This window comes from Lipophrys pholis (assembly GCF_963383615.2).
Source record: "Lipophrys pholis genome assembly, chromosome: 2".
In the NCBI taxonomy this organism is placed as follows: Eukaryota; Metazoa; Chordata; class Actinopteri; order Blenniiformes; family Blenniidae; genus Lipophrys; species Lipophrys pholis.
Genome location: NC_137636.1, coordinates 18656729 through 18679778, shown reverse-complemented (window position 1 = coordinate 18679778; position 23050 = coordinate 18656729). Strand labels below are relative to the sequence as shown.

Below are 23050 nucleotides of genomic sequence, written 5' to 3'. Positions count from 1 at the left end.
TTCTACCCTGCTCTCCTGTTCCTTTGTTCCCCCTCTCCCTTGTCTTGTCTTTGTGACCTGTGTTCGTGCTGTGCTTGTTGTCATTACGTGGCATTGAGGATAAAGTCACCCTGAAGTTGAAATGCCCTCGCTTCAACATTCAAATTGGATTTCATTTCCTTTACTGGATCAGATAAATGTGTGTATTCATCATTCGCAGGTCACAGGGTTGCAAAGGGATGGGCGGTGGCGGCGGCGGCTGCTTTGAGTCTGGCTCATGATGAGAGCTGAATGAGAAATCACTGCTCAGACACTCCTGTTCCTTTCTGCTCTCCTCTACACTGGACATTCAAAGAATAATGTCTCTCAGACTGTGGGTGGTCACACGGTTTGGTTCGTGGCTTGATTAAAATGGCTTTTGGATTTACTTTGAGTGATTGATCGGCGTCAACCTTTTCAAGTGAGAATCACTCTGCTGGCTGTGACGCATTGTCTTCTCCCTGCCTCGGATTATGTTAACATGTTAAGAGTAAAGATGTTTGTGATGTGCTGGTAGTAAGAATTATGCCACTGTATTACCGCAGGAAATGGTTTTGGTTGTTGGAACATGATGTGGGAACATACTTTATGGAATCATGACTGTGGTGTTCAGTGTCTGCCACGCACATGCTCTGCAGCTGGGCTGTATTTGTCCTGCCGTTCCCTTTAGTTTAATCACAACTGCAAACAATAAAAAAATGAACTGCGTCCAGAGTCTAAAGAACATCCTGGTCAAATATCCTGCTCCCAAATATGACAAGCGATGGATTCTTGAGAGATCGCTTCAACACTTTAAACACACTGCGGTTAGTTGTGACTATGCCTCCATTCACAGGATGAACGAGACACTCCACAGGTTTCCAGGAACAGGATTGCATAATACGTAAAGGTTTAACAGGAAAAATGGCGGTGTTGTAGTACACAGGAATTATCATACTTGCCAACTGTGATATGTGATAAGTGTTTCTGGTGTGACATAATAAAATATACTGCCACAGAGACGCAAGGTTAAAAACTAAAGTCGTTTTTTGGTTCTGCTATTTTGAATTCAACCTGTAATTATGTCATCTGGGCAGAGAGGCTGTGAAGTGTTACTAGTCGTCAGGTCTCCTACCTGGTGGTAAAGTCTCCAGACCATTAGCCTTGTCGTCAGAGTTGTGCGACCTGCTCCGACTGGACGAGTCGCTAGAGCCCCAGTCATCCTGAAAATCAGCAAACAACATGATTAGAGAGAGCACACCAACACCAATTGGCGTAGATACACATGGTTCAGCTTGAACACAGCAAACTAACATCAAGTGATAATAAAGAAAGAAATTGAGGAGAACAAGAGATATCTTTCGATAATTGTTATGTTGTACTTTCAAGCATAATAGAGAGCGTGGACAACAGAGTTTCTAGTAAAAAAAGAATTTGACTTTTGACAGGAGTGAAAAACTGGTTCCCGCCTCATAATGCTCTATTCTAGTAAGTTCTTGCACATGTTAGCTATATCTCATTAGTTATCACTTTACTTAAATACTAATTTACACAACTATAACCTCACAATTATATCAAAAATCCTTCTTATTTCACTTTGTTCACCATTTCAATCAACCACAGGAGAATTTGGCAGTGATTCATGGGTCTGTATCAGTCATAAATTATTATCGATTTCATTCAGTGACTTAATTTTTTTTTCATTTTCCCATGTTCAGTCAGTTTCATTCAATTCATCTTAACTTACTTCATATTCTGAGAAACAGCTATATACGCACACAAATGGACTGATGACCGAGCCATCCATCCTGATGTCCACACATGTTACCATTAAAACCCACTGGATCGATCGCCCAAGAGGCAAAGCAATTAGCACCATTCATTCTCCGCTCAGATCGTTGCCCTTGACTTTAGAAAACTATTGTTCAACTCCTTTATTTGCTCTGTAGTTCAGTTTCACCTTCAGCCTCTCCAAAATGCTTTATTGATCTGTTTTCTTTGCTGCTCCAGGACGAGCAATGACAGTGTAATGTCACAAATGGCTGCAGACTGGGCTTAAAAGATCATTTCTACAACTAAGAGGGGGCTCTGAAATGATGGTCACACTCTTTTCCACAGGGTTTTTGTCATGTTACTATGCCTTTGCCATTGCACAATACCTGCCGTTGTTTCTGTGCAAAGTTCCCATCATACCACCCATTGCCAGTCGGCTCCTAAACTACTTCAGTTTCTCAATGACTGGAAAACAAAAAGACTGCCGTTTATCAAGACGCCTACAAGCTGTAGACACACATGGGCATACACACCATAAAGCAAAAAACTCCTATGTAATATTGATTCCTATAAGAATTCAGGACAGACGAACTGGTGCTCAGTTTGAGTTTAATGCTCATAACTAAAAATGGAACAATTCTTCCTGCAGAAATACAATTTGACAGGTTGTGAGAGGAAAGCAGGGCACACACACTCAGGTACAACAAAGATACAGTTTGCTTCTAGACTCACTTCTAGATGCAGTTTTGTTCGAAAAAGTGGCTTCTTCAAAACTGGAACGGTTCAAATATTTGTGTTAAAATGAAGAGATTGGATTGAGACGACCTAACGTTGGTTTTCTGATCGGAGGACTTCAATTCAACAACTATGAGAACAGATATAAACGATCATTGATATCAGTGAAGATTAGTCTTTTTCTCAATCACCTCACAGAAAAATCGGAGTCTCATCCAGCCTACAACCTGCACAAGAGACCAGAAAAAAAGACGACACACACATAATCTGAGTCTTTATATACCTAATGCATCCCAGTCCACCGTTCAGTTTCAGTATGGCGACAGCTACATGTTGAAATGATGTTGTGGAAACCTCTGCCTCCCGTGAGAAAAGACCTCTCTAAAGCAACGTTGCTTATGTATGGCATCGTGTGCCACAACAAACACAAACAGCAAGCAGACCAGGGGACGTGCACAAATCACCAGAAAACTAGTGAAATATAAGATACTGCTGCATATGAGCACCTCACCACAACCAAGGCAGCCCTGACCGACAGTTACAAATGGAAAAATCCATAGTTTCATCATCTGACATTTAATTGAGGCCCAGCCACTATTAAATGCTCCTTCCAAGCTTAAAGCCCATGGAAGAACAGTGGCCTACACTTGGTTAAAAAACTGTAAAGTCTGACTTTTTGTCAATTTGACGCTATGAAGATAGAGGTCCATGTAAAGTGCATGTTCCACAAAGTCATGCCAGTAAGTCAGTATGCACAGTCAGCTTTTCACATAATATTGAAAATATAAAGTGCAAGTAAAATCTACTATTCAGCTGTCTCTGTAAAGCATAACCGTGAGAGAACAATTTTGGCTTCAGGGAACTAAAATTGAAGTGATGTAGCCAGTGATAAATCCACTGTTCACCTTTTCTATTGTTGCCATTGGGTATGCTTGTGTTTGGCCAGTTTTGCACAGCATAAGCAGCATTGCTAAATGAACCAATAATGCTTAAGTTGGCATTGAAGATGTGATCGGCTCACCCAGGCTGTAGAGAGAGCGAGAGAGAGCGAGAGCGAGAGCGAGAGAGAGAGAGCGCAACTTGGATTGATTCTTTGGATATTGTAGCTCAGAAGAAAGAGTCCTGATTCTGGTAATAATTGCATCTACTAGAGGAGTTTTTGACCAGTGAGATTTTTTGGAGCATTTGTTTTACAATCTTAATTTGCAGTGCGGATGTTTCAAACACTAGAGCTGGCTGAACATTTGTCAACAAGCAGCTTTAAAAAAAACGATACAGCCTGGGCAATATCATCCAGCTCACAACTGACAGTGTAGAGAAACGTATCAAAACAAAATGATTCACAGACTCAAATTAAACGTGCACCAATTTCTCTCCAGCAATTCTTTTTTCTTTTTTCATATTTCCCAAACTTTTGATTCCAGACTGATCCTCGACAATATCACAAAGACATTGTCTCACCAGTGCTTGTTAATGCCAGATGTTTAGTTCAGGGATGCTTCACTTTTACTTGTTTTAACCGCTACATAATGCGTCTTACTTTATTTGTACGTGTTGAAAATAAAAACCTTAAAATTTTCAGATTGATTTACAAGAAGAGACAAGTGAACAGTCGACCGCAGGAACAGTTGACTGGCAGTGGAAGAGCATGATACTCGCTGAGCTTCTGTTCCCATCTGAACGTCACTGTGATTTATAAGAATTGCAGCCCCTCACAGATCGCACCAAGATAGAAAGCATTAGGAGATGATGAGAACTACGCAGCTCTTTAAAGACAATGCGCTCATTATTTATCAACAAATGGCTGCTATGACTGCGGCCTATCGCTGATTGAAACAGCATTTAAAAGTCTAAGTAGGGAGCAGATGTTGGTGGAGCTATTTTTACTACTCAAATCAATATGCTTAAAAACCTCTTGGTGAAAATGGTCTCAACTGGCCATATCTGTATCATTTTAAAGCACAGACCTGACTGATTAATGTTCACAGTCAGTACACCAGGACAACTACTACAAGGGGTTATGAATAAACTGTATCTTATCACATGAACACTCAGATGACCAACCTCGCTCCGATTGGCTGAGCAAGTTGACGAGCCCCTCGCAGCAGCTCACTGAAAGAATCCCTGTAACTTATTTTCTACCGTTAACAGGATTTGGCACACATACTTCTCATGACCACAACCCCCCTGGATTTTATGATATTTTTAACATTCAAAGCTACCAGAAAGCAGAAGAATAGAGCTTTGTGTTCCATCCAAAAACAGTGAATACATAGGACCAGAGGACAGTGCGACAATTCAATCACAGATAAGATTCTACCGCTATAAAATTGATAGATTGATTAAAACCAGTTTCTTGGAGTCGGGTGTCTTGGAGCAGAGACAATTCTTGTACTAACAAAGTTGAGTATTAGTATTAGTAGTACTCCAGTGTTGGATGGAGCACACCCTTATCCTTTCGGACCACGGGCAAGTTTGTATTTGACATTGTGGCTCAGAATCAGGCTTCCTGCAAAGATTTGTCAGTTTAAGGTGGTGTTTAATCATGGACACATTTAAAACATTTGGGACAGTGACTCTCCTGAACCACGATTTGAAGAAATCTAGTTCAGGAGAATGGGCTACTGAGAGGCAATTTGATTACACTGAACAACAATATATTAAGTCGTTTGATTTTTATAAGAACATGCTTAATAAATGTCAACACTGAAGGATGACATGGGACCAACAACCAGCTCGACAAAAAATACAGGCTGAAGCTGGTACACACCAAATACATCGGAATTTTTACTCATTTATTTTCTTTAGTCATCCTCTGTCTGCATTAATCTACTTTTCATTTCCTTCCCTCTGTTTAACTCAATTTATAGTTCAGTCTTCAACTGTGTGACTTTGCCATCAGTTTGGTTATTCTGCCATATTACAGGCGGTCATGATAAACAGAAATAAAGAGACATCTGCAAATACCTGAAGTATTGCGTCATAATAGACGGTTCACACCGACTCAGTCACAGAATAGGTTGTAGTGAGAAGAGGAACCTAGTTTAATCTTTACAGATCTGTAAACTAGTTTTTTGTGTGCCAGTGAGGTGGTAAAAGGGCCATGAGGCCAATATCCTGTTTATTAATTTGTTCTTGCTAGTTTAACATTCATTTTTAGGCCATTTCTCTTGTGGCAGTTGGTTTCTTTTCCTGGTTTGAGCCACCCGACGTCTCAAATGTGCAGACGGTGGGTGTTTATCTCTGTGCTTTGTTGTTGGTTTATGTCGGGCAGCATTTGACATCTCGCTGCAATCACAGTTGTATTGGTTAAGAAACACGGGACAAAGACATGCGTGTGTGTGCACGCAGTTTCTTTAAAACATATATAATGTAATATGAGATCAAATAGGGCTATCAGTGAGAAAATGACACCTGGCAAGAAGAGAGCAACATTTTACATTTCCACAATGTGACAAGAACACGCTGCATGTCAAAGCACCTGAAGCCAGCCAATGAGCCCACACTGAAGTCGTCAGTGCTCATGAAAAAAAACAAAAAAAAACAACAGTTTTTAGATCCTATTGTGTGTGAGAAGTAATATACAAACAGCACATGTTGTTTATCAACTCGGGGCTAACTATTCACAAGCACGCAGTTCATTCATGTACAGTTGGATATGTACTCAAACAAGTCACTCATGATGAAGGCTCACAAGCTTCTTTTTTTTTTTTTTTTTCTCGTGCCAACTGGAAGATCAAGCCGAAGCCCGGCAGAGCCCTCACACCTGCTCTTCTGATAATGGGATGGACTTTAAGCCTCTGACAGACCAGACCATGCACGCGTGTGTGTCTGTTAACAAGTGTCAGCTCATATTTGTGTATGTGGAACACATGCATTAGTGTGTCAGCCCAGTTATACACACACTTTCGCAAGTGCTGCGCACGCATGTGTGTGTGTGTGTGTGTGTGTGTGTGTGTGTGTGTGTGTGTGTGTGTGTGTGTGTGTGTGTGTGTGTGTGTGTGTGTGTGTGTGTGTGTGTGTGTGTGTGTGTGTGTGTGTGTGTGTGTGTGGGTGTGTGTGTGTGTGTGTGTGTGGAGAGAGATAGTCAGTATAATCCACGGTAATCTGATCACATCCACTGATAGATTAACTCAGAATGGAGCCAAGAATTGGCCAACACATAACAGAGGGTGTTTCCCCCAGAAGGTGCAGGTCACATGCATACTTACATGATGTTGTGCCCTAATACATGCACAAGCATAAAGTATTAATTATACTAGATCTATGTGGATGAAGAAAAGATCTTTACACCAGTCAATACAAACAAAGGTCTTCCTCATCTCTTCCACTCTCCTACAGCTATGTATTTTAACTCAACAATGTAAATCCACATTCAAAAGCTCGTCTGTGCTCATGATGTTTTGGTTCTGGAGGCTCGGTTCACCACAAAAGCAGCTCCAAGGAAAAGCTGTGCACTGGAGGACATAAGCCTTCAAGAGCGGCATGAGAGGAAGAAATACAACACAGTGATGGGCAGTGAACATATAATATGATGCTGAAGGCTAAAATGACTGATAATACTGCTGAGGTAACAATTCGCAAGTCTTTTTCAGCCGAAGGCCTTTTCCATAAGAAATAAGTATTGTGTCGTGTCATGATGACCTCTGTTACTTCTGGCTGCCAGATATCAGAAGATGAAGTTAACTTGGAAAAAGAAGCAGAGACTTTTACTCATTGCACATTTAACAACTTTGCCGCCGTGACAAAACTGACAACAGTCTTGGAGGGTTCAGTGCAGTAGAAGAACAAACTAATATGCATGTTTGTTCAAGATGGAGGAAAAAGATTAATGATTAGCCAGTGTCAAATATGGGTGGACGCCTTTAATTTACACATCAAATACCTTTTGAGCCTTTCTGACTCATTTCTGGTTATACATTTCCCAATGATTTCAAAATAACATTGGTTAATCTGTGTTTTCACACAGTTAATTGATTATCTCGATCCTCACTAAAACATCACAGAACATCCTCGTAGTCTCTCTGCAGATTTGTCTCTCTCTTGGTGCCACATGAATGTGATCAAATCCTGCTTCATATAAGCTAAATCTTTGAGTCTGATTATTCTGTTAAAATGCCCAACCCTTTATCTAACTTAAAAAAAATATAGGAGAAAAATACAGGGGGTTACAACTAACTAGCATTATAAATGCAAACTCTGTATGTAGTTGAACATTCTTTCATTTATTTATTCATTGGTTCGATTTGAATAGACCCATGAATTGATTGTCCAGCGGGACAGGTATGGGGTAAAGGAGACTTTGTTTAGTTTAGTGTTTTCCATGTTGTGAATATTCCATATACATTTTACTTAATTCCTAAAAATATAACAATAAACAGATTTTTGTAAAAATATACATATGTTTAAGAATAACAGGCTTCCAGTGACCTCAGATGTGGTTATATTAAGGCTCAATTAATTCTACATTACACAGTCATTAAAAAAAAAATAAATAAATCTCGACCAGTATAAAAACAAAAACCCAGCTTCACAGTCATTATTAATGTGTCAACCGTGTTACCCTGATCCAAGCTCTGAGGGTGATATTGCAATACAGCACACGTTGCAGGCTTTCACCCACAGGCTGGCAAACAGCAGCAAGTGCTGTTCCTGATTAGAGAAAATGTCCTTCAACTGGCTGACTGAGGTTCAAACCCGTGTGACAGCCAGCATCTGCCTCACTTAAGTGTCCTGAAGCCAAACGCTGAATGCAGACTCCGAGCGCCATACTCCGAGTCTGGACTGGACCTTTGACCTCCCTGAGGATTGAAAATAGAAACATCCTCACTGGAGACTCGGGCACCATCGTGAGAATATCACACTACACTGGGTGCAACGAAGTGAAATCATGAGTCAAAATGGTCATTGGTTCTCCAACCACAGTGTGTAATAATCTTGTAACGCACATCACCCCTGCGATTCATTTCACTGCTTATAATGGAAAAGGACTGATAAAATCCCTCATGAACTTAATTTTTCTGTTCTTTACAAACATAGTTAACATTCTGTATTTTCCGGACTATTGAGCGCACCTGGATATAAGCCACACCCGCACAATTTAAAAAGAAAGAAAAAAGTACATATATAGGCTGCACTTGACTATAAGCCGCAGGTGTCCACGCAGGAACTTCACTGCGGGAACACTGGGGTTTGCTCTTATTTTCATCAATTCCCACAAATCTGTCTGTCATAGTGCTGGAAATTCCTGCACACACCACTGTGTGTGTGTGTGTGTGTGTGTGTGTGTGTGTGTGTGTGTGTGTGTGTGTGTGTGTGTGTGTGTGTGTGTCCGCCTGCTGCGGAGAAGCCTGTGACAGAGAGAAACACAATCACCGAGGGTTTTAGAAGTATTTTATAATTTTTTTTGCTGATTGTGATTCTGAGGAGGAAGATTTCTCAGCCACGAAGTATAAGGTACAAAGGTGACTTTATTGATACCCATAGGTAGATTTTTGAAAGCCTTTCAATGTGGTGATTACCAGTTTCAAGAAACAGAGACTGAAAAGGCTACAGTCATGCCACCAAAAAATAAAACATTTGGTTCTCCAACAAGCATTAAACGAACTTCGATAGAAAAGTCTAAGAAATTCTTAAAACTAAAGCAAGATTGTTTAACAGTTGAAGACCAAAGAAATCCCAACTCACTGAAAAGCTCTTTCTAATTTGCCTCATCTATCAGCTCATTAAAAGCAGTGAAAGCGCATGGAGTGTAGAGATCAGGAATGTGCATATTTGAACGATTAGGCTTCACACTGACATCCACATAAAAAAAAGGAGTTGTGTTTGCTAAGAAACAAAACCTAGCTCCCCCACCACCTCCGTCTTCCACACAATCCCTCTTGTCCCCTCAGTGCATCAGCAAGGAAACTAAATTGAGGACAACATATACAGCACCGAAAAATGTGACATCTCCATCTACGCAAGCTTGTGCGACCGTGTTAATATCCCTGATTCAGACCCCCTGCGGTGATGCTGTCCTTGCTGCGAGTTGTTTATCCAAGAAAATAAAGAATCTAGAACAAGTCACAGTTTTTCCTCCTCTTTAATCACAGCTCCATGTCCTTGGGCCTCACATGCACACGCGCACATGCAAACACACACACACAATTCTGGCAGTCGTTCAATGCAAAAGATGAAAGGAATGAAACAAGCTTGTTGCTCAAAACAACTGTTTAAAAAAAAAATCACTCGTAACTGGGATGTCATTACACGGAGGAGGAGGAGGGAAAGTGTCCTGATAAAGGAGGAGGCAGACGGAGGGATTTGACATTTGTAGTCATTTTCTTCTCTCAGTTTGAAGGTTTAACTTCTCGTATTTTCCGTCGTTGTGAAAGCAAACTTTGGGACGCAATGGTCAAAGTAGACACGTGTAAACAAACATTTTCAGCTCTGAAGTCTTTAATACATCGTTGACCAAATTCCCTGTATTTCTTTTGCATTCCATATCGGTGGTTTAAAACAGCTGTTTTAGTTTTGTTGCCGTTTCTTGGCATTGGTTTTCATTAACAATGTCAAGCGGTGCTGTGCCAACTTTTAAAAAGTACATTACACTCACTGGTGCAGCATCACACACGTTTAACATTCAACTACAGTCACTGATGTAACTTCAGCAAAACAACTAGATGCAGACGATTAGGATATCCTAAATAAAAGACATAACTTGCATTTCCCAGCAACTACTAGTTACTGAAAATGACAGAAAGTAAAGTTGATCTATTAATTTTTTAAAGCGGTAAGTAGTGTCTGCATTCAGATTCTGATTGCAGTGGGATGCATATGATCCTTTAAAACACTTTGTCATGTGGTGACTTCTCATTCTGTTTTATCTCTCACTTCCATTTCTCTCATATTCCCTTTTATGTACATTTTTTACTTCTAGTTTGTTATTTCCTCAACTTGCTGCGGCCTCACCTATGACAAAAACTAATAGTGACAGAAAGAGACTCTGTGGCATTTGGAAATCACAACACCGTGAGACCATGGAGCTTTTGGTTAAAGCCTCTAAATAAAGTGAAAACATCTTTTCTTGCGTCACAGTTTTTCCCGGAACTCAATTTGTGACTCAGTTTGAACTTTAAATGTTTCAATTTATCTAAATGCTCCTGCTAAACACCGCTGGGGGGAAACACAGCAGAACAATTTGCACATGGCTGATTAAACTCTCACCTACAAAAGCAGAAATTAGGGTGGCTCGATTGAAGAGCAAATCAAGGAGCAGCAGCAACAGAGGCGAGAGAGGGGAGCTAAAGGATGTGATAGTCTGCCAGTAGGAGGTTTATCAATGTCATATCAGCTCGAGTTTATCATGTGATGGTCATTTAAGACCAATTACTCTCACTGCATTAGCGGGTCTTTATCTACTATGCTGTCTGAATAATGCTCCAAAGACTGAATTGGTTTTTTAATAAGGCATGACTCAAGTCACCCAAAACATGAAAGAGGTATCAGCAGTGTGTCAAACTCTCTGACACATTCCTACTGACTCACGGCTGAGCCCCGATTTAAGGACAAGTCCAAAGCTTTGTTTGTGACTTTAATTCATGTCTGAACTTTGTTGAGTTGAGTAAGCGTCAATCTGTAAAATCAGAGCAGGATGGGCAAGACAATCCTTAAAGGTCTTTAGATTTCACTTGGTCAAGAATCCAAACTGTACTGAGCAAACTGTGACAAGTCTCACCAGGGTGTGTGTATGTGTGTGTGTGTGTGTGTGTGTGTGTGTGTGTGTGTGTGTGTGTGTGTGTGTGTGTGTGTGTGTGTGTATTAGTGAGAGAGAGCAAGGGACTCATGGGGTGTAAGATGGCTCAATGGACCAATTGTGTGTACTGGCTTTTTTCCAAAAACCCCATCTGCATCTCTCACACACACACACACAGGCACACACAGCAACACACACAGACACAGACAAAGCTAATGATAAACCACTGACACAAACCAAAAATGTAATTGATTGCATTCCTGGCTGTTTATCAGGAATCAGCCGAGGCGGGCGACATCTGAATCAAAAACAATCTGCTGTCCCGAAGCAAGTCGGTGACCAGGCAACTTTATCTTATCTCCAAAGTTACGGCTGCAGCATTTAAGAACAATTGAAAGACCCAGAAAGTACCATTAAGTGCAGACCTGTTGCTGTTTACTGGACAGAAACACAATGCTGCTTTTTTAGAATACACAGTACAAGCCCACGTTCAGTGCTGAGAAACGTCCACCAAGTGGAACATCTTTCCCTGGAGGGAAGTTGAGTTTTTTAAGCATTCGAGCTGCTTGCTGTAGTGATTTTCCACAGCTGTCTGCAGAGTACTGGCTACTGTTGCACAGTATTTTTTTTCACTGAAGCAAAGACAATTTGGGATTTTTGCCTGAAGAGGTACTCAAACAATGGATTGATTTTCAGAGCAGAAGCACCACACATTTCAACATCACCACCTCCTACAAGGATTCATCTGCCTTATTATTTCCCTTTTTTGATTAAACAAACCACCTTCAGCATCAACTAAACATTTAATTGAAATAATGGTCTTTGATGAGATTCCTCCTGAAGTGATGATGTGGAACTAATCTGTGCTTGCAATCCTCCAGTAGAATCAGAGATGCGCAAAATGATTAAACTAGACCACAGGCTTTTTAAGTGGGAGGCAGACTACCCCAAAGGGAGTCCAAACAGTTTAAAGTGAAGCTTCATGAAAAGAGGATGGAAAATATCACATCAGCCATTACATTAGGCATCAAAAGGACAGCATATAACTAGTCATTTTAGATATAGTTGTTTGATAAGAAAACTCTTTTATGGATTCAGAGTGGTTTGAAGTCAGGCTAAACAGCAATAGTGAACTATATTAGAAAAATATTTGAGTCCATATGGAATCAAACAACAATATTATCATCCCATGAGCACCCAAAGATAAAAAGACTTGCAATCTAAAGTGTGGTGAAGCCGTTTCTGAAGCTCTGTGTGAAGGGAGCCCACAGACCAGTACTCAGTAGCGGAGTTCACATGGGCAGCGAAAGCTATTTTTTACTTGTATTGGAGAAAACATGTATGTAGAGTCAAAATAGAAGACACACTGTTTGATGAATACAATATATTACTATGACTAAATGCAGAAGTATTTTTAAGAACAAAAAATAAGAGAGCATACTGTATGTCTCATAAGAAGAGGCTGTGTGAATGAGGATTTACAGAAAATATGCATACATCAGTGTCGATACTGAGAAAGGTCAGTGGACCCAATAACCATCCACACCTGTTTCTCGCAGCCTCTCAGCTATATTGAACAAAGCTTGTGTTCTCGGTGCTGTTGTCTGTCATTTTCACAGACTGTCGTAGCACCATAATACCAATTTACACACACACACAGTTTTTTCATCTTTCCATTTGGGAAGGGTCGGACACAAGACACTCAGTGTATCTATCAGGGACTGTGACCGGACAATAAAGAGATGGTGATAAAAGGTGAGAGGGAGTGGATAGAAGAAAGTTGCAGAGCTGATGCACGGCTGTTGACAGAAGCTGTGAAGAGTTTTGTGGGCGTGAGAAACAAGAGGGCAGCAGGAGAGAAGGAATGAACAAGACAAGGCAGGGACACCTGACCCAATGAGCCCATCAGCGATATCCTTTACAAGTATGAGGGTTTTCATCCTCTGTACCTGAATTCAAAGGTGCTGAATGAGGATCAGTCAACATGTCATAACACCCCCATCTGTGGCCCTTAAACAGTCCAGGAGTGACAAATATCAGTTTAAAAAAGAACAATACTGAAGTTGCTTACTTTCCTGCTGTTAGGCGGGAGGAATTTTAGAATTAATTTGAACAAATGACTACTGGTAACATGGTAGTTTGGCTGGGTGGGGGACAAGGAAGCAAAACAAAAAACAGGAGGGAGAAGGAGAGGCACAGTGAAGATGAAGCAGGCGGGGAGATGGAGTAAAATGCTGAATCATCTGAGTGTTTGTCAGCAGATGGGGGGAAAAGTAGGTCAGGGTGGTGGGGTGCACTGGGCTGGGATGTTGAAATCCCCAATTCACTTGTACAAACCCTTTCATCAACCACTTGCTTCCTCTCTTTTCCTTCCATTTACCCCCTCTCATCTTCCTTTCAGCTTTCTTTGATCTCCCCCCCCCCCCATGCCAACAGTAATTGATTGTTCTTTCCCAACCCGCAGTGGTGGTCTGTGATTACTTCCACCAAAAAAGGTTTTACATGCTTTCAGGCAGTCTACTTGGAGGAAAACACTTTCATTATGATATCCATTTCATTAAAACGGCCATCATCTGTGAACATCACAGCTTCTGGGTTTTTTAAAGATATAATAGGACAGACTATTAAAAGTCTGACTTTAAATAAAGAACAATGATAAAAGTTGTTAATAGCAGTGGCAAACGCTGAATGATTTACACCAACATCCTCAGGTCAACAGTGTTACAGTACTGATAGCCAAACAGCACGTTACCTCATACCAGGCGCGCGCGTGTGTGTGTGTGTGTGTGTGTGTGTGTGTGTGTGTGTGTGTGTGTGTGTGTGTGTGTGTGTGTGTGTGTGTGTGTGTGTGTGTGTGTGTGTGTGTGTGTGTGTGTGTGTGTGTGTGTGTGTGTGTGTGTGTGTGTCTTGAGAAGGTCTGTAAATGTTTTCTTTCCCATAGAAGGAAAAATGTTTCCTGTAACTTGGCCGAAGGTGTGCGTGTTTTTCTCTCTCAATGGAAATCACATATGGATGTGTAGTAGGAGCAAATTCTGTATATTTATGTTGAACTGAAGTTGTATGGACTAATGTATATATTATAAGAAACCTGCACTGCCAATTATACATGTCAATGCAAGATCAAACATAGAAAAGTGGCATATAGGTCTTAAAAAAATGTTTAATATGTCCACATTAGCTATTTTTCTCGAAAACTCATTCACCACTGAATAGATCAAATTTAAACCATTCACTGCGGTCTGAACTGGAATCTAATGCCTTAAAGCTTTATGATGCATAAAGCTTTAAGGCATTAGAGCTGGTGTGTTCGTCTGTCTGCACATTGCAAAGCATGTTGTGTCATGATGTGAAATTATCAAACTGCAGAAATCTTTAAGAGATGTGCATTACAACAGGCACCGGTATTCATGCTGTTGAAGGAGCAGCCGTTCTTCCAACTATGGCACATTGGCAGTTCACAAATAAAGACCAACGTGTCATTCCAATAATTTCTAATAATTAATAAGTGTTTTCACTATGACTTGGCAAAATGCTCAAGATGTGATTAATGAGGATAAACTAGAAATCATGAGAAAATGAAGAGTATCAGATAATACAAGGCAGATTTGAGGCTTACTTGGGCACTCATAATGTTCCAGTTTCATCTCTTTAATAGATTATGAGAGAGAGAGAGAGAGAGAGAGAGAGAGAGAGAGAGAGAGAGATGCTTTTAAGATATTTGGTGATTTCCTTCCTTCCAGTTTTTTAGAAGCATGGGTTGGTGTTAGCATGGGTATACTCGAGATGTAAAGATGAATAGACTACAGTATTTCCCCCAATCTAGGTTCTCGAGGTGGTGGAGGTTCCTGCCTGTTAGTAGTAGATAATTTAACATGAGACATTGGATATTGTCAACTGAGGCTGTAAAAACTTGAATGTGACAAAGCATCAACATCGTCTTTCAAGAGTCAGACCACATTACATTACAGTGTAGTGATTTTCTGACTGAATCAAACTACTCTTTCTTATTAATCTACTAAGTCATCATACCCATATTATCACTGTGAAATACTTCAAAGTTGGTAAGAAAGTCATGTGTCAGTATATATACATGTATACAAAGACTGTTGTATTGCTGTGGCACATTAGCTGAGCTGTCAGCACTGTGTGGGTCAGTCTAGGGACTGATTCACTCAATGTGTTCAGCTGAAGTTATATCAGTTAGCTGGAAGTCAAATGGTGGTACAGACATGTTATTTTAGTCTCTTTCCGATAATCAGTCACTGTTTGAAATCCATTATTTTCTGCTCGAAGTGCTCTAGCAAGGCGGGTGCATTTTTTTAGTCAGCATAAAACCGTTTCCTGAAAGAAACTGATTAATGATCTAATAATGCCAAGAAGCAGCAACAGAACAGGTGAGATAAACTACCAAGATGTGGACAGATTTTATTAATGTAAGCTGAGGATTATTTTGGGGCGGCAAATAAATCACAGCTGCCATGAAAAAAAAAAATAAAATTTAAAAAACGGACAAAAAGCTAACAGTCAGCACCGGGAGCTGGGCAGAGAGAGACAGCAGCTCTGCAACGGGTTTCATCTACAACAAAAGTAATGTCTTTGAGAACACACGCCACCACATTTTCCCACACTGGTTGATCTTTGGAGTGCCGGATGAACAGTAATGTGTGCTGAACCGTCCTGTTAAAGTGAGCCCTGGAAAGAAACAACAGATCCATTCGGATTACACAAGAAGCCAAAGTTTTGGTGTGCAACGTGCAGGTGCCTTCTTTTTGGACACATCTGATTCTGTGTGGCCTCTCTCTGATGAACACACACACACACACACACACACACACACACACACACACACACACACACACACACACACACACACACACACACACACACACACACACACACACACACACACACACACACACACACACACACACACACACACACACACACACACACACACACACACACACACACACACACACACACACACACACACACACACACACACACACACACACACACACACACACACACACACACACACACACACACACACACACACACACACACACACACACACACACACACACACACACAAATTTGTCCCGAACACGCCCAGATCACAGAAGCTCAGTTTTTGTGATGTTGAACTTCACAGACGTGTGCTGGAGCTGCAGCGAGGGACAGATGCAGGACTTTTAATGAAATCTAATTACACCGTTTGGCTCTTGTTTCTTTTGCTTTTCTGGGAAGACAAAAGCCTTTTTTGGGGGGGGAATTGGATATGAGCCCTTTGAAATAAATTGCTACTCTCATCATGCAGCAGTCCCCAGAGAGAAACCAAAGTCTTATTTTGAGTTACAAGCTACAGATTCACTTACCAGACATTGAAAATGGCCTGATAAAGGTTTGTAATATGTCATAGTATGATCAGGAGGGTGTCTTCTGGATTCTCTAGCATATTCCTCACAGTTTGGTTCATTAGAAAAGGATTTTCACATTTTATATGCAAACAAGAGCTACCTGTTTAATATTTCAGAGTAAAAACAAGCCCGGCTCTATAGTACAAAACTACTTTTACTTAGGCATATCTTACTTTGTCTCACGGCATGGGTAGCCCCATCCTATCGTTTGAACCTGAGCTGACAACTATCGAACAACAGAAGTAAAATGTCCAAACACATAAACAACACTTAATCGTGTTTGTACTGATACATTTTTGAGAATATAGGCTTGGGTTACATCAGTTAAAACAGAGGCAGTGGCTAAACTAATGAAAATTTGAAAGTCTTTGCTCAGTGACATAAAATGCATCATTGCTTGAATATGGTCAATTAAGTTTTATTTCTGTCCCTCCCTCCACACAGACAGGCAGTGTGTTTGAGGATTATTCCCCTCACTAACATTTTGTTTTTCTTACCTGTGCTTCTTTCAGAGATAGATCCAGACGGACTGAAGCTGTGACCACACAGAGGTCAGCCGTCCTGCTCCGAAGCTGAAGTTCAACTCACAACTGAATTATTCAGGGTAGGGACAAAGTCACAGCGAGAACACAGACATTCACATTCAGCACCATTTCCCAACGGAAGACATCTAACTAAGTTTGATTTTATTCTTGGTACACTACTATGGGAGAGCTGTGAGTAATTTTGAGAGCGAGTGCTGAGAAATCTGCCGACGGCAGAAAGAAAAACAAGGACTTCAGCAGGAATATAAACACTCCAATGCCACAATTTATCTCAATCCTGCCATTATAGTTTAATTTCATTTAGCAGCATTCATACATTTTAATCAGTCATCTGACAGCAGCAGGCTACACAGACATTGCCGCTGGCTGTTTAAGGCTGCAGATCCACATGCTGATGTAGTTACACTGTGTTGGGTCAGTAATTTCCAGGCAGAGAGCAACTCTGACCTGTGAGGGCATTGCACACTCTAAAGCTGCCTATCGTTAATGGACAGCAGTGGAAAGAAGAGTGACAGTATGGAGGAGAGCGTGGCACGCAGGTGAGGCAAGGTGTGTCAGGAACAAACAAAGCTGACAGCCAGCAGACTGAGCTGTTATAGAGCAACGGTCCAAATGTCCACAGAGAGTAGCAGATGCAAGGCTTACAAAGCGAAGATACCGGCCACAATACATCCAAAAACTTCATATTATAGCTCAGGCCCAGTGGGATAAACCTGCATCTGCAGAGCGTACGTCACCAGTAGACTTGGCTTCACCTCTAACATGATGTTAGGCTCCAGATCCAAGACAACACACAGCCTGGCAGGAGAGGAACCATTGCGAACCAATTCAGACCGATCCAGTTAAACTTGTTAGATTGCTTGAGCTATTCTTGGCTAATCTTTTTGAGATACAACCCAATCAAATCTGCTCTACCCCCACTGAAAGCACATATAAATCAAACCTACCTTTTAAGGCAGAAATGCACAAGAGACAGAAAAAGGCACAGCGCCTGCTGGCTCAAGAGCTCACAGTATTCAGCTACTTTCTATACAACTCCAGTTTCCAAGAGTGGGCTAGAGCCCCAAAGTGGGTCACCGGCATGCTTTTGGGGGGGGTCTGCACATGGCAACAGAACTGTGTTGTCTAATTGGATCCCAGGGTGACTGACTAAATTTCAGGCCCGATACAAAAAACAAAGAATGGGATTTTTGTTTTCTTCTTTTCCAAAGACCCAATACAAATACCACAAAAAGTCGGGTTTGTGTGTGAATAGGGAAGAGAGTATTTGTGAGAAAAAGAAAGCAAATATCCAGGAGAGGGAAAAAAAGCGACAGGGAAGAGGGAGAGACTAAGGGAAATTATTGCATTACCATATGGTTTATTGGAGGCAAACTGAAATTTGGATGGAGTTCGGAGTCCAGGCAAATTCAACGCATGCTTTTACACAGAGTGACTCTCAAACAGTGACAGACTGACATTTTGGACAAAAGATCTAAAGAAGCTTTGTCACCTTATAATGTAAATTGTGGTAACATCCCAATGTTATCTCAGGGATGGGCCACTTTGATCATTGAGATCCAGAGTGCTAAACTGTGGCCGTGCACTTACACCACAAGGTTTTATCAACTGATGACACATACGTCAGGGAAAGGACTATTTCTTCATTTCCAATTCTAATCAACATGCATTCCTTTCATATGTCTTTCCTTGAAATAAGTGAAATTTCAATTGATACCTGGTTCGAGTTTGAACGGCACAATATTCAGGAAACATCCAACCTGCAGTAAATATTGCGATAATTATATTACATATTTGTGCTTCAAACTAATAGTGCTCTTTCTCCTGTGCCTGATTATCAACAATGCTGACTTTTTGGTTATGTTATTTCTTCTTTTAATTACTATTCTCTTTATATCTGTAGTTATGTCAGCAGCGTTTTAGATGTGAGCTGTATGCTCATTCATTTTTGGTGAATTGCCAACAATAGCACGTTTCTTTCATGTAAAAAAATTATGGCATTTTGAATGTGCAGAGCATGAATGCACAGTCCATGGAAATATAATTGAGGGGATTTCCAAGTGTTTTACTGTATATATCGTATGTCCCGTCTGAAGATACTGCGCTGATAAAGATGCAATATATTGTGGAGCCCTGGTTTAATTATACTTGCAAATTGCCATCACGCTAAAATTGAGGATAAAATCCGTAATTTATCATTTTTGGAAATTGGCACACTGGTTGCCCATGTATGCTGTATCTGGTTAATAAAGGCTTCATAAACTTAATTCTCTGATTTGTAGTGACTGTTCTTCTCAATTTTGTTACAAGTATGGTTTCTAACATAAGCTACAGATTTAAAATCGTTTTATATATGCTTATCAAACAACAAATCAAGAGGATGAAGACTAAAGTAGCTCTCTCATATTCAGTCTGAACCATTAATTTTTGGCAGAGAAGACGCCTGTGCAGACTTCCAGTTGTGTTAGACTGCAGCTAATTAGTTTATGTAAATAGTTTTTTATTTATCTATTTTGCTTTTTCTCTCCCAAGATGGCTCAAACATACATTTAGGTATTTTTTTTGTTTTTTTTTAACATCGTCATAGAATAAAGGTTTGAAGCACACTGACCACTGACATTTTGACAATGTTTTTAGCATTTGAAATTCTTGACAGTTACCCAAAATTACCGGAGGTCATTAGACGTAAGCAGTTCTACCATTCCACCCGATGAAGACCTGAGTTGCCCTTTCACAAATGCAGCACACAAAAGAGGACTCATTTGAGAAAGAACCCAAAGTTACTCATGGTCACATGGTTGCGTCATGATTTGATTGTTAACTTACAAATACATTCCCTTTGAAAACAGGTTTGTTGCCCCTTTAGAAAAAAATGCTTTTGTTGGGCTTTTGATGGTAATAGTCCTCGTTCTTCTGGTTTGGTACTTTAGTCACACGGGGAGATGTCAGCAACGTGTCCAACAGCTCGCTGCAAGTTTTACGAGCGCTGACCTGCTGTATTCACACATGGGATCAGTCGGACATACATAAACTTTGCACTGGGTGATAAAGTTTGTTTTACATGTGGTTGAGCTCAGTTCTGGACTTCCACACAGTTCTCCCAGGTAATGTCTCGAGAGCATGTGTGAGAGCAACATTGGTGACGTTAAACTGCCTGGATTGTGAAAAAAAAAGTCTACATCCATCGACTGTCAGGACCCCACCTTTCTTGGATGAGCTTTAAAGTCTGATTAAAGCAAACAGTAACAGCCAGTAGTTCATGAGCCAAAAAAGTTTCTTGCCTCAGGGTTTTTCGTTTATAATGCCTGGCCAACTGCACCCGTCCCGCCCACAGATTTCCTCTTGGCTCTTAGACTTTACGTTGTGACGATTAAAATTTTGTGTTCACATGGTTTAACCTCAACGCTTGCAGTCGAGTGTGCCACGTCAACAGTTTCACGGGCCTCTCTTTCGTTTTTATGGGACAACCATCACCCATAACAGGTCTTTTCAGAGACACCAGGCTCGCTTTCTTCTGTAGATAATGAACTAATTATCTTATAATCCAAACATAAATGCAGATTAAGCCGCCATTTCATCTATTTGTCATACTTTTGTTCTTATAGTGGAGGGAATATTAAAACACGGATGAATACTTGCTGTCAAACTACCAACTGTGTTCAGGCAGGGTTGGTATTTTTGACATGAACTGATGGGCACAGCAGGTTTTTAAAGAGACAAAGTATTTCCTCCTATAAATCACTGTGCACTCCTACAATTACAACTGGCGGCAGAGTCCTGAGGCAGCAGAACCAGTCTGCTGTTAGGGAGACTTTGGGGCGTGGAAACCTCGGCTGACAGGATCTTTGTCTGGAGCTTAAGATAAAATAGAGGGTTTCTGGTAAAACGGGAGCATACTTTACCAATGTTCAGAGTGTATTTTTACAGGACCGTGGTTTCTTTCACCAGAGGAATCTACCATACAGTAGCAGTCTGTTTTTAACTCCAGAGTAGCAGCGCTGTCTCAAGAGTCTTTTTTTTTTTTTTTTTTTTTTTTTTTTTGTTAAATGTGATGCAATTTTCAGGGTTTTTATTCCCCCTTCGGTTCTTTAACTACTGGAACAGAAACCTCCTACTCCAGCCACTTTGAAGCGTTTCAGGTCAGACATAGCAACTTAACTCTGAAGGCATGTGTGGAAAAAACCTCTAAGATGCCAACTGGTGTAATAAGTAAGTGAGTAAACGCAGACTAAAAAACCCATGCTGACATGTCCCTGGGATGAGAATAACCACACACATTCAACCTATCCTCATCTTTTACGTCTAGTCATTCAGTCATGAGGCATTGTGTACTAAGATAGGAATTTCTACCGGGCTGAAAATGTAGGAATGAAGCTTTAGATGGTGAGAAATGTCTTTCCAAGCGTTGTCTTTTTTTTTCAGATTCCTCTTTTTATTGCAGTTGGTGCCGAGTCAGCACCTCTGTTTCCTGAAAACCATTTCAACATATTGTAAAAGCAAACTTTACAAGCATCTACTTTACAAGTATTGGCCGGTAGCATCACAAACTTCGCTGTGGAATCTGGACCTGGTTTTTCTAAGAATTCCCACATTGTGCAGCTGCCTGCGTGACCGGCGTACAAGGGTGGGGAGGTCACATGAGGCAGTGGTGACAGCACTTCTGACAAAGTGTTGTAATTTACTCCAGCTGTTCCCGTCCAGAGAAACAGAGTTACACTTACAGAAAATGCATCAGTACTGTAGCCTCATCTATTGAAGCCGCTGTCAGTGAAGAAATTGGTTGACAACCACTGAAAAATGGTTGGTGCGACAATAAAGAAAGCCTGGTTCATTCATCCTGCCAGGCAGATATAAAAACCCAAAGATAGCAGCAGCAACCAAGTGCTTCACAAATAGCCACTTTAAACAGAACCATTACAGCTTTGGGAGGGTTTTTCCTTTCCTAAATTATAAAATTTCTTGTTAGTGAAGCTAAAAGAAATGGCAGTTTATTATTGAATGGCCACAATGTGGTACACGACAACAAATTAACACCTCCTACAAACCTCAGTTACAGAAGGGAAAAAGAAATCTAAAAGCCCACCACTTTTCAGAGAGCCAGATAACGTTTGGACATTTTTCCATGTAAAAGAATTGTTTCAACACAGCAGGAGCTTTGCTGTGTTGTTGTTACAGCCACTCCACATATAAAGCATCAAACAACCTGGACTTGATTCATCTTTTCTCTCTTAAATGATATCGTCCTCATAAAAAAGGAGGAGAAAGCACTGGACAGCATTACAGGACTGTGTTTAATGAATCACACTGTTATTAATATTGCATATGATTATTAGCACATATAAACTAATGAGCATAACTTCCTGTGCTAAATGAAATTTCAGAGTTTAACAAATTATTCTTAAATTCATCTGCTGATGTATTCAAAGGTAATTTGTTGGGATTATATTTCATTCTTATTCTGGGTGTCAATAATGCAAAAACACAAAATACTTTTTTGAGGGGAAAAACTACGAGGAACCAACAATGTGCACCTCATTCGAGGCTGTGGCTGATGAAAGCCGTCAGCCTCAGCCTCCTGTGACCCAAATGTGACAAACGCTCACATGTCTACTGTGAATGTTTCGGGACGAGGAAGAGGTGGGTGGCAATGGTAACTGTTTGCATGTTCAGTCCATGTTCTGTTATACATGCTGATTGAGCTGGCAGTGGTAAGTAGCTCAAAGCACTGCAGAAGGAGCATATCTCAAAAAGGAAGCCCAGCATAAAAACATCTACAGGGTTGATCCGGTACACATTGCTCGTCATCTTTTGGCCTGAACTAAAGATATGTCTGAGGTAAAAAC

The 23050-nt window shown here is 40.7% G+C and overlaps 1 protein-coding gene across 1 annotated transcript in view; it reads right to left on the bottom strand.

The window, feature by feature from the left end:
- galnt2 (UDP-N-acetyl-alpha-D-galactosamine:polypeptide N-acetylgalactosaminyltransferase 2) overlaps positions 1-23050 on the bottom strand; it is a 69198-nt gene that overhangs the window by 22773 nt on the left and 23375 nt on the right. Inside the window, exon 2 of the mRNA XM_080458171.1 lies at positions 1133-1220. Coding sequence (XP_080314297.1) covers positions 1133-1220 — 88 coding nt within the window. The remainder of the gene's footprint in view (positions 1-1132; positions 1221-23050) is intronic.